Source organism: Antrostomus carolinensis, unplaced genomic scaffold (genome assembly GCF_000700745.2).
Source record: "Antrostomus carolinensis isolate BGI_N321 unplaced genomic scaffold, ASM70074v2 scaffold55759, whole genome shotgun sequence".
Classification (NCBI taxonomy): Eukaryota; Metazoa; Chordata; class Aves; order Caprimulgiformes; family Caprimulgidae; genus Antrostomus; species Antrostomus carolinensis.
Window position 1 is genome coordinate 1 of NW_010337574.1, and position 12,493 is coordinate 12,493.

Here is a 12,493-nt window from a genome sequence, read left to right on the forward strand (position 1 = left end):
TACCGAGTGGCCACGCACAGATTTTCCTGCCTGGTGTTTTGAAATGCGCACACAAGTACACCTACGGGACACTCACATACCTGATAAAGTTGAAGGTCTGTAAGTTTAAAGTTGCAGTTAGCATTTGCTGTTAAATTTATGGCAATATTTAGATTGTGGACAATGCATCTATTTGTAATTGTATGGGCTTTTAAAGCCATGAGGTAATACATTCATTGACTGCTCTGTTTGAGTAGAAAGTTTTCACAGGCTCGGTTTAGTCTGCAGCCATTTTCTGTGTAAGTATAAAGGGCAGTAAGGACCACTTTGTAGTAAAAATAACAGTACAATGTTAATTTTTTTCTCTATTCTTTGTAAACAGGAGATTAAAATATGCACCTTGGTTTGGCCCAGCATCGCAGGAGAAATAGTTTGGGATGTGACCTTTGCCATTGTCTTTTTTCTAATACCAGGATTAGTCATTGTCATCAGTTATTCCAAAATCTTACAGGTATGTTTTTTCCTTTAAATTTTGTTGTAGAACAGAGGGAAGTAAACAGTACCTCACTAGGCATCAAGATACTGTCACCGAATACAGATAGACCTAAAGGGAACAGACATCATATGCTCAGTAAATGGTAGGGGGTAATGAAATGAGGCACTCCATCCTCTGCATAACAGCCTGTATGTTTCCACTAAGAACGTGCTTGAATAGCACATTACCAGAAGCTCAACACAAAGTTTGTCTTTATATATAGTATTTAATACACTTCTCCATTTACGTGCTGTTCATATTTAAAGACTTTCAATCTTCTAAGTGCTAAGAGTCAAGCATTTGAAATAACCAAAAACTAGATTTTGCTTTCCTTGAGCCTAAACTCCAGTCACAAGGGATTTGTAAGAAAGCAAAGAGAGGCAAGACCAGAAAAAAATTCATCCCTTTTTAGATCTACTGATTTTCTGCATATATTTTTAGTACTCAGATCTCGTTAGATTATACTTATTCCTCCACTATTTCAAACTTTGCAAAGAAAAACTGTAAATTCAACACTCTGCTTCCACTTTCTTTCTGAGTGGATGTTGTTTAACCGCTGAAATATAGGAGAAGACACCAGGCACCACAGAGTTTTAATCTATATTCTGGCAAGCATATTAGTTACCTAAATTCCTTTTAAAACATCTGATTTCATACCCCTTCCTCATCCAAAAACGGAGTGAGAAAGAGCTAGAAATCTTCAAACAAGGCGCTGCAATTCCTAGTTTTTAGCAACTGCCTCCAAAAGATTATTGATTCCTGTATTGGATAATTAAACTTCTTATACTATATATAAGGAAAAGTATAGGGTTTGGAGAGGAACCTCAAAATACACAGATTATTGAGCAGAGAATTAACTGATGAAATGCTGAGCAGCAAGGGGCTGTGAGGGCTGTGAGAAAATGCACCAGAGCTGCACACAGATGTTACAATGAACCTAGAACTTAGAATCTGGGTTCTGCATGTACTTGCCTGTTGATCAGACTTAAACTCATAGTCAAAATCATCAATTCTTAGTTTCTGTACACTCTGTAAGTTCATTATAACCTTAAGGTAAATGCATTAGGTAAACCTCTTCTAGTGAAACAAAGCACTTGCCTTTTGCAACCTCATGCTTACTGGAGGCAAAGAACATACAGTAAGTCAGTGGGTAGTATAAGCCCTTTGAAGGAACAGCAAAAAACCTGCAGGCCAAGGGATGCCACAGTCCTTGGTCAGAGACCGGGACAGGAATGGTGTTCCTCTTGTCTTTGCAGGGTCCAGATTACAAGTAAATTTAGAAAACAAAATGGCACGTAGGGAGCTAGAAGCCCAAAACAGGGTTTGGAATACTGAATTACAAGACAGCCCCATGCTGCCACGCTCACATTTCCTTTCCAGCTTGATAATGTGTTACCATTTCTCCTGAAGTAAGAAAGGAATGAGGCCCATAGCAGGATCCCATCTGTTACTATTGAATCTTCTGTCTCACACAGCTCTCCAGGAACCAACCAGAACTCAGCTGGAGAAGGTTTTAATCCCTGAGTCACTCCCGAGAGCATATTCATTCTCACTTTGTGAGAAGACTCCACGATGCCAGTGCACACAGAGCACAAAGCTCAGTGTTGCTGGAAGCAGTTCAAAGCATTCATGTATTCAGTTAACACAGCATCTATTTTGATGATGATTCACTACAGATATAAGACCTGAAATTTGTTAACAAATACACTCTACAAAGGTATACTCTACAATTAATCTGGAACTGATTTTTATGTCACACTTCCCTGAACCCTGTCAAAAATGACAGATTAGAAGTGATGATTTATAATTAAGTTATTTGGTTTTGCATTGTTCCCCCTCTCAGGCGAGACTTGGATAAGAGGCTGGAACTAGTAGACGTTCGTGTTCTGGAAGTTACGTACTTGTATACACATGACTTCTAAGTTCCTGGTTCTCAGAGCGTGATCAGGATGCCCGCGATGTGTATCTAGATTCCTTATACTAGGCAGACCAAAAAGGGATCCAAAACATACCACTGCCACCCCGTTTCAGCTGAGCACTTTCCTAAGATGCAGTTGCTTATTCCTGGAGATTCTTGCATTCTTAGTTGTAGGCTGTGCAGCTCCAGCAGGAAGGATGGAGGGTACGTATATGGGACAGATATCTGTCTGTCCCATAGGGACATCAGATACCCAAGGGTATCTGATGAGGATGTTCTGTGGCCATTTTGAACAGTGGAGGCTGAGGACGGTGCAGAACTTGGTTTTCTCACTTTTATATTAGAAGTGGGTATTGGTCCTTTGTATTTTGTGAAACCTTAATTCTTACTAAGACAGGTTAAGTACTCTCTCTGAGAACAACTCTTGGATCAGTTTGTTTAGAAGGGTTAGTCTAGTTTCTGGATTCCAAATGGGTACAGCAGAAGATCATCAGGCTGGAATAGTTTTACATGATCAAAACATCAGAATTCTCTGCCCCTTTTAGATTCGGGAGGCAGCTAGAGAGACTGTCCCCTTCTCGGGCTCAGCAGCTGCTGAGAAGCCCATTTTTGCATCAACAGTTTTGATTTATACGCCCAGATTCTGTTGAAATCAGTAGATATCTAGGTTCTTAATGAATATTTATTCTAGGCCATCTGTCTCTGTGACAAATTCAGAAAACTGCAGAAAGAATGACAAATTACTCAATATAGGTGCAACAATTTTCATCCTGACCTGAACCAGGAAGCTGTTAAGTATTACTAGTATTGGCGTTCCCCTAATTAACACTAAAGGGAAGTGTCACACATGGAAGTAGCAGGAAGAATCTTATGCCGTTTGACTTTCCTACTTTGACACCAAATTGATCCAAGCTTTTGCAAAGACCCCTACTTTACAGGGTGTAAAATGGCATCTCAATTATTTAGCCCGTGTGTGTGTTTGCTAAATATTTCAATTTTATTTTATGTGCATCAGATATGTGAATAACAGACTTACTGTACTATGCCAGCTTCGGTGAAGATAGGGATGTAGAGCGTGAGATTTAGGGTTTTCTGCAAGCCATTGGGATTCAGTATTTTACCTGATGACATGATTCACACCTATGAATACTAGATTCCCAAAGTACTCATAGTCTGGTTTATTACATCAGACAGTACTTTTACAGGACACGGGTTTTCTTAGTCACAAAAGGATCTGTAAGATTTCAGGTTAGTTCATAGAAAGTAATTTTGAATCCTGACTGAAAAAATAAAAGTTTACACCAAACTTAATGTAAAATCCCATTCAAATTTAAAATGTATCATGATTTAGTTACTGTAATAAATTCATGCTCCTTCTAATACCTACCTTATAATATGTGTGGCTGTAAGAGAATTGGATTGTGTTCCTTCTTGTGCATCAACAGGATTGTTAACTATGTTCCAGTTTGCATTTGTGAAAAAAAAGCAATAGGTTTATTTAGATAGAACAAATGAGGTCATAATTTGAAGTTAATGGGATTTCATGAGTAATTAAGGCTCTGCTTTATGCTGAAAAGTATTTATGGCTGGTAGAGAGCCATGGGGAGTACAACCAGGTTGACTAATATTGAGATGAGTTCCCAGCTGAGAGAAAAAAAAAATGCTAGTAAAGTGAGAATGTTTGAAATGGAACCATTGACAAAAAATGAAAATGGAAATCTGCAACGCCTTTTTTTGCAGTCACTTTTCAAAATAGAAACATCATATGCCTACTTTTGCACTTGTAGAAATGTGTTAATAATTCTTCTAGGTTTCAAAGAAAGTAACTTTCTTCTCTTTTACTGCAGATTACAAAAGCATCAAGAAGGAGTTTAAATGCCAATTTAGCCTACTCAGAAAATCATCAGATTCGTGTTTCCCAGCAAGACTACAAGCTATTCCGAGCCCTCTTTGTGTTGATGATCTCTTTCTTCATCATGTGGAGCCCAATTATAATAATTATTCTTTTAATTTTAGTCCAGAACTACAAACAAGATTTAAATATTTTGCCATCAGTTTTCTTCTGGATAATGTTATTCACTTTTGCCAACTCTGCTGTCAATCCAATTTTGTATAATGTTGCCCATTTCAGACGTAAATGTCAGGAAATTCTTCTCTGTTGTACAGGGAACCCTGTAAGGCATGGGGCTGCTACAGAAACCACTGCAAGAAGAAGTAACCATGAACAACCAAATTTGTCTTTCATTACTAGATAATTATTTAAAGTCTGAGCTGTGCCACACTTTAGATGTTAATGCCTACACTATCCCAGGTTGAATAGGTCACTATGTTATAGTATTATATGCCAGAGAAGGAAAAAAAAAAGCTAAATCTGTATTTTCAGTTCCTGCAGGTAAAATTCTCTTGACTTCACTGCTCAGTAAGATTTGGACAATTTAATCCAATGGATTGAATTCTCCACTTACACTGAAATAAATAGGAATGCGGCAGTGACCTTGGTGAATTTAAAATACTTGAAATAAGTACTTACCAGACAAATTAATTTCTATGAGGGTACATTTTCAGTTGGTGTAAATATAATTAATTTTAATGAAGTTGTTATAGAGAATCTATGTCAAGAGGGCATTTTTACTGTATTTTCTACTGAGTAAGAGAGATCAACTTCCTAGTGAAAACGTACATCCTCAGAAAGTATCTGCTCTTTTTTTCTATCCCATTTAAAAAAGGTACTTGATTATACACTTGGAGAACTGACTGCCTGAACATAGCTTTGAGCAGACTAACCAATTTCATGTAGGGAACAAGATGATAAACATGTATTAGCACCAAGTGAATGACCAATTTGGTTCCATCTCAAATTAAAAATATGGACATAATGCCTGTTAATTTATAAATAAAGAATAAATAAAGAAATGTTTACTTGTTGAGTGTAAAATAGTTCTTCAAAAAAGATGCATATTTTTAATGTCTTCAGTAGTCATATAATAAAATTAATCAGTGATATAAGGGGTCACTGAAATTCCTTCTTTCTAAAATGAATGGGAATGATTCCCAGTATTTCCTAGAAAAAAGATTACATTGTATTTGAAAAGAACTTAAAAGTTTTAGAAAGAAAATGCATATATTTTAGTTTTTAAAATTAAAACTCTTTTAGTCGGAAATTAAAATAACTAAAAAAAAGAAGATTAAATTCTTAATTATCACCATCTGTCACCAATTCAAAATAGTGCATTAAGGTAACACTTTACTAATAAAACCAATGTCTACATATGTACAGATGTGCATACAAACAATTTGCATCCCCTGTAATCCAAGTTTATTTAAATTTTTCATTGGTTTATTAACAAGTTGAGCTACACAGCTCAGATAAATATACTCAGAATCTAAATGAAGCTGTTTAGAAGTTTTTCAAGAGAACACCCAATCAATGTGTTTACATCCATGGTGCTGTTACATGGTTTCTTTCCATAGTTTTGGATCTCCTTAAGAGCAAAATCCTGAAACACACAAAAACAAAATTTTGGTTTTCGGTCACACTAGACAAAATTAAAATATACAAACTTTCACCAGATTTAAAATGCTTACATCTAATTTATTTAAAATGTTGTTGAGTCCAGCACTCTGTAATGATCATGCTTGCTCTGCAGTTTATAATTCCAAAGAATTTTCAACTCAACAAAACAAGAATTCATCTAATCTGCTGCACCTGTCCTGAGCCTTTTAATACTTTTGCAAACACGGAACTGGGTAGATCAATGATAGAGGAGTTATTTATCTACTTTAACAAGCTTCAAATTATTTACATTTTAAAAATTATTAATTTAAGAATGTCTTTCAACAAAAGAAGAATCTCCTGACCTCCAAAACTACTAATGGCAATAGTAAACTAGCTGAAGGAATATACCACTCGTTCATTTACAATTTTTGCTTCTAGTAAAGGCGAACAGCAGATTCAGCTTTCAACTCTACTAACTAACATGACGTCATAATCTATTTACAAGTGGTCCCACTGTGATATCCGGACTCACACTGCATAACTTAAAGCAACTTGAACTATTACTCTGAGAGACTAAGTGTATCACAGACTGATCCATATCTGGAAAGGACCTACCATCAGAAATGCAATGTAAGTTACAACCAAGAACCTCATAATTTCCTAGGCTTCTTTTTTTGCCTTAAAGAGCCAGTATACAAACAACAGATATTTTAGACTTTTTTTTTTCTATCAAGGTAAGTTTTGTACATTAGGTTTTTTGGGGAACTTAATTTGAGTACAGTATTAATTTTAAAAGGTAATGAAAAATCTTTGGGAAAAAAAATTAGCTTCAAGACATAGGCAGAGTATGCACGATTAGAAACAGATACTAGCCTATTCTTTCAGCATATATTAATGTCAGTCAGAATTTAATGATTTAATGCAATAACAACTGAATGCAGGTCAGTACAGATAACTGAAGTTGCCTTTTTTGCTGCTAATTCTGTAGCTCTTCATAGCAGAATTAAAAACTAAAGTAGCAAGGTTTCCAATCCACACATAAGGAATTAACTGGATTTTGTAAGAGTTTCTGATATAAAGCTTTCAGTGTATGGGGTTTTTTTCAGTTTAGCTCACAATCATTCCCTCATTCCCAAATGTACTTGCTTTGCAGGAACTTTGGCTTAATGATACTGGAGGATTCAGAATCATCTAACGCTGTGGTAGTTACAGATCACAGTAGGGGGAAAATGCAATTTATTTCATTTATAAAGTTTCATTTTTACTTTGGTGCTGGACTCTGGCATAATCCTCAATAAAAAGCAAGGGAGCAGTAAGGCTACTATTTTTCATTTACAAACATTATGGAACTCACATAGTCTTATCACACACTGCACTCAAGACCTAACATCTAAATATAAATTAGGATAGCAAAAAAAGAATACAGCACTTGGTGCAACTTGGTAAATTTGATATTTCTACCACAAACTAGAGCAGCATGATCAACTTTTAAATTAAGGTTAGGAATTTAAAGAATATTTAAGGCTGAACTTTCAAATGACATTCTGAGCTTTATTTCTTAATTACACTACTGTTTCTATATTCTGTGAATAAACAAGTATTCTATTATATATAAGTTCTGAGATATTTGAGAAAGTTATATCACAAATTATGAATAAATTAATTTCTTTTTGGTTTATACTTTCTTGCAAAGACTGACAATACATTTATTGCCTTACAAGCCTTATAGTGTAGACATAAAAGAAACATGGATTCCACCATGCTGAATCAGACCAGTACTTGTACTAGCCCAATATCCTGATTTTACAGTGGGATAGTCCTTTCTCTGGCTTTGACAGAAACTCAAGGAACTACCATAACACACACCTCTCAAAGTCACAGCACAATAGCTGCATACCTATACTTTATCTGAGATTTAATACAAAAACATCCCTAACTGTCTCATTCATTTGTTCTATCATCTTCAGAAATTTTTATTCTTACTGTACAGCATTCAAAACAATAAATTATCATCAGTTTATATAATTACATTGTTTCTTTCTATCCTACCTTTTATGCAATCACACACATCATTCATACAAACCAATTTCATTTGTATTTATGATGTCTCTTAGTCTTGACTGCCTTAAACTGCCTCAACTCTCTTTTATGTTGTCTCCAAATTCTAATTCAGGACAAAATTTTTATTTTCATTGTTGTCAGGCACTTTTTCCAGGTCACTAAGCAGTATTCTAAACACCACCCACCTTAGCAGATCTTTCAGGCACCCTGTTATCAGCATACTTACTTTACAACATGGCAATGTATTACTCTCTGTTTATAGATCAGATGGACAGGTAATAGAGCCACAAGAGCTGACTATGCTCATCTGTTCTGACTTTCTTTATAATACACAAAAGTTCCTTCAGTCAATCCCAGCTTATTCTAACATGTCATTTAGAAAAGCCTTTAATCTTGATTTACAGATTTTAGTGATGAAGAACATACAATAGCTCTTGGTAAACTGTTCCAAAGGTTAATGACCTTTGGAGTTAAACAAATGGTTATTTATTTCTGCTCTGAATGTGTCCAGTTTAAAGTTCCATCCATTTTAATTTATTATTCCTATGTTTGCAAGTCCTTTATTATCCAATTACCATTGCTTGTGTGGGCAAGCACGGACTTTGCTCAGGTCAGCCTTTAAGCGCTTTCTGATGAGAAAAGATCAAGGTCTTCGAAGCCCTGACTAGAGGACACATTTTACAAACTTTTAGTCATTTTCTTTGCTCTTCTTTGAAACTTCTAATTCATCCTTGGTACTCTTTCCAGTTATGGTTATCATCAAACATGATATAGCAAGCAGACCTATGCCAAACACAACAGTCTCATATGAGTCTGTAAATTCATCTTTTGCATCCTTGGTTTATGCATCCAAAAATCACATGAACTCTTTTGGCCACAGCATTACATCAGGAGTTCACATTCAGCTGATGCACCAGTCTTCTGTAGATACGGTGTCTTCCAGAAGGCAAGGGCAGGGTAGGGATGGGTACACTACTAATTTATTTGCCCTAAATATTCTGATCTGTTTTCTTAAATTTTTACTATTCCCTACTCTGGGTGTAATCTTTATCAATAAGTATATTGTGTTTTTTTCTAGATCATTGATTAAAGTAGCATAAATTACCATTTGGCCTTTTCTAATATCCTTGAGCTCAAGTGAGCTAATCTCTATCCTTCCCTGTGTTGCAAGATCAGCCTGACTATATGACTCAGGATAGGGTTTACTTCCAGTATGAGGGATATGTGCCTCTTCCACAACCTTTTGTGAAATGGTTGGCAAGAGGACCTGTGAGAAAGGATCTGCTATAAGGTAGCCTTCCTGAGACTTCTGATTTTCTTTAAAAGCCTTTTATGAAGAATTTTTCAAATAAGTTTTTGAAAATACATTCTATTCCCTTCAACAACTGTTTTGTTGAGAAAGACAAAGAGTTGTGATTAAAGCGACACAATTTCTCTTTACAGCAACTATCAAGTTTATCCTTACTATGTTTACTCATACTACGTTGATTTAATTGTTTTACAACTTCCTCTAATTATTCTTTCAGCTGCTGTGATATGCTGCTTAAAAAGTTATACACCTTAGCTCTCCTTCAGATAAGGGAAGTAAAAGTTGGAAATAACTTACTACAAGCTCCAGTTTTCAAAAGACAATAGTACAGCACTAAGTAAAAGACTTCATGCATTTTGTATTTAATGAGCAAGAGACTCCCAGTGCTTTAGTCATTAAACCCTGAAATAAAATTCTTCAGAAAAAAAAAAAAAATGTTCTTACCATTATGAACAATGACTCTGTATTTCCTGTCCAAGCAGAGGTCTATCTGCCTTTGTCTGACAATTTTCTGTGCCTCTGGAGGCAATCCCTTGGGGTCCCGGGAGAACACAAAGGAATAGCTATCAGCACAAGTGCCATCTTCATTTAGTTGGCGGCAGGAGTAATGCAGAGCATATGTATCATAATCTGTGTCCACTACCCAGTGATCATCATCTGGAAGAAACCATAGCAAAGAAGCAAAGGTGTTAGAGATACAAGTAAATTCTAGTAAATCTAAAGAGATTGCTGCCATAACTCTGTAAAGAAAATAAAATGATGAAGATTGGTATAAATGATAACAGATCACTCCTAGTTTATTCATGTGTCCAGTATTTAATTCCACGTTTGGGGGAAGTTGGGGTAGTTTTTTTTTTAAAAAAAAGAAAATAAGCATATTTATCAGGGACAGTGAAGGAGAGAAGAGGAAACAATTGCCACCACTGCCTCTTCTCCAACATGGGCACAGAACAAGAGCAGTTTGAAGTGCTAATAAACACCTTGTAAATCCGTGCCCAAACATCATTATAAAATGTGGCAATAAACGCAAAAAGGAACCATGTATTACAGTAGCCACCATGAAGCAAACAGTGACCTTAGATTATATTGTTGGGTAACAAACAAAAGAAATACAAAGGCTTGGTCTTCACTTGTTTAAAGAAAGCCAACTGGCTGTTCCATATAAAAAATAGTGATTACCTTGTTCACATTAAGGCTTTGCTGTATGATAGCTACTGTGTGTTTCAAGTGTGTTTAAGAAATCCGACTCTCCTTTTTCCTTCCCCAGCATGGACATACAACATAACGAGGCTCCCAAATAGTTCTGCATCTCAGTACTAAGTACTCACTTCCTTTCTGAAGAAAAGAGGCAACACCCCAGTACTTCATCTTGAACTTGGCAGGATCCTCTGTGTCAGTGAAAGAGCCAATCATGTCAGCACAGACATCCCAGTTACTGCAGCCAGAGAGAAAGAAAACGTCACATTCAAACCTCACAGCACAGAGTTGGTGTGGCTGTGTGGCTACCACAGAGCCAGCAGGTAGGATTAGAGCACCAGTAAGAGAAGCAGAAGCTTGGTGGAATGGAACAGGAGGAAAATTACAAACAACTTACTTGAAGAGTCTGACTCTGCCCTTGGCAGTGGCACTCATTTGTCCATTCTCATCTACGGTGAACTGGGCTACCACGTTGTCCTGCAGAAACAGCCCCTCAGGATCTTTTTTTGCCATGGCATACCAGGTGCCACTGTACTGCAAGAAAATAAGAAAGGCTGCAGTTAGACCTAGAAGTATGGAAAACATTGCTAACAGACATTACAAACTAGGGAAGGTGACAGAGGAGAGAACATGTAGATCTTTGACATCATGCCTTAAAGTTGTACCTAAGAAACAAATGCAGCTGTTCCAAAAGCAAAACCCCACCAATATGGCCTGGTGCAGCCAGGGTTTGTGAAAGAACTGACATCTTTTGGTATCTTATTTGTATCTGCAGTTCCCTAGTATTTAGAATACAAAATTTGTTGGGAAGAGGCTAACAACTGGCAGATCTTGACAGATTGATGTATAAATGTTTTTTCCTTGCAACAATGTTTGAAAATACAGGAGTATTATTTTTTCATAGAAACAACCAATTCACTACACTCCTTTTGTTTAGACCATACAGTTTGAGACCAGTCTGCTAAACTCCAGTTTCTGCAGTATTCCTTTATCAGATGCATCAGGATCCAGCATCTGTGCAGATGTGGGCAACATCACACACTTCTGCTGTTTCTCAGGATTGCAGTCTGTGACTTGAGAGAAAATTTGAACACGCTGGTGCTATTGAATGCCAGATTTTGTAGCCTGGGAAGAGGAGCTAGGAAAGACATCACAAATCGAGGAGATAAGATTTACCCTGTTCTTGTCGAAGTTCTCCTTGACTTTGAAGTTGCTTACTCGGCAGTCCCGCTCCGCTGTGCTGCTGCCCAGCAAGACCAGCGCCAGCAGCAGCAGCCAGGGCCGAGCTCCCTCCGTGTGGGCCATCCCGTCCCTGCAGCAACAGCAAACAGAGAATAGCATCACAAACAGGCTCTGTCACACACGCGAGGAAGGGAGGAAGGCTGCCCTGACAGGTCCCCAGGCCATCATGCAGTTTTCCCTGATGCATCTGCAGGCATCTGCAGGCACCCAGTTGTCCCCAGCCCACCACAGCAGGGTCCCTTACAGACAGTGCTGGTCCCTGTAGCCTCTTGAGAGCCCAAGTGTTGATGGCAGTGGTAGGGCACCCAGACAAGAAATGCTTTATGTAGTCCTGGGGCTTTCGCAACCGTCTGAGGTACAAAGCCAGCATTGGAGGGGGAGTAGGGAGGCGGGGTGATGCATCCTGCAGGCTGGAGCCCCTTCACAACAAGCCTCTTGCGTAACACAGATGGGCTCAGGTGGTCTTTGACCCTGACCTGTAGCCAAACAGGCACTAGGAGCAAATGCCTCACTATGCTTTTCCTAACCCACAGGCAGAGCTAACATCTGGGGGAAGGGGTGTGCACATGTGTGGGGAGAACAAAGGAAAAGAGGGGCACCCCATCTTTGCATGAGGCAGCAGAGCGAGCAGCCTCCACCACCTCTGTGATTTTGCACACTGCAGTCCAAAGTCCTTCTTACCCAATGTGCTCAACCCAGTTACAAGGTGCAGACTTGTTTCCTCCACCTCCTCCCCAAATTCCTTTCCTCTCTTTC

The 12,493-nt window shown here is 37.8% G+C and overlaps 2 protein-coding genes across 3 annotated transcripts; one reads left to right on the plus strand and one right to left on the minus strand.

Moving 5' to 3' along the window:
- Positions 1 to 361: 361 nt before the first annotated feature.
- FFAR4 (free fatty acid receptor 4) lies at positions 362 to 4,750 on the plus strand (the record flags this gene model as incomplete). The annotated part of the gene is made up of 2 exons (XM_010175199.2): positions 362 to 490; positions 4,280 to 4,750. Coding segments are annotated over 2 exons (537 nt in total), but the record flags the coding sequence as incomplete, so codon positions are not given.
- Positions 4,751 to 5,731: 981 nt separating this feature from the next.
- RBP4 (retinol binding protein 4) lies at positions 5,732 to 12,028 on the minus strand. Of its 2 annotated transcripts, XM_010175198.1 has the most exons (6): positions 11,982 to 12,028; positions 11,672 to 11,807; positions 10,893 to 11,029; positions 10,627 to 10,733; positions 9,743 to 9,955; positions 5,732 to 5,929 (listed from the first exon to the last, which is right to left on the minus strand). In XM_010175198.1, the coding sequence occupies exons 2-6, from the start codon at positions 11,798 to 11,800 to the stop codon at positions 5,916 to 5,918; spliced, it is 600 nt and encodes a 199-aa protein (XP_010173500.1). In that variant the 5' UTR covers positions 11,801 to 11,807; positions 11,982 to 12,028; the 3' UTR covers positions 5,732 to 5,915. The 2 variants fall into 2 exon arrangements, with proteins under 2 accessions (XP_010173500.1, XP_028942619.1); XM_029086786.1 differs by lacking the exon at positions 11,982 to 12,028 and having other exon boundaries at positions 11,672 to 11,895.
- Positions 12,029 to 12,493: the final 465 nt, after the last annotated feature.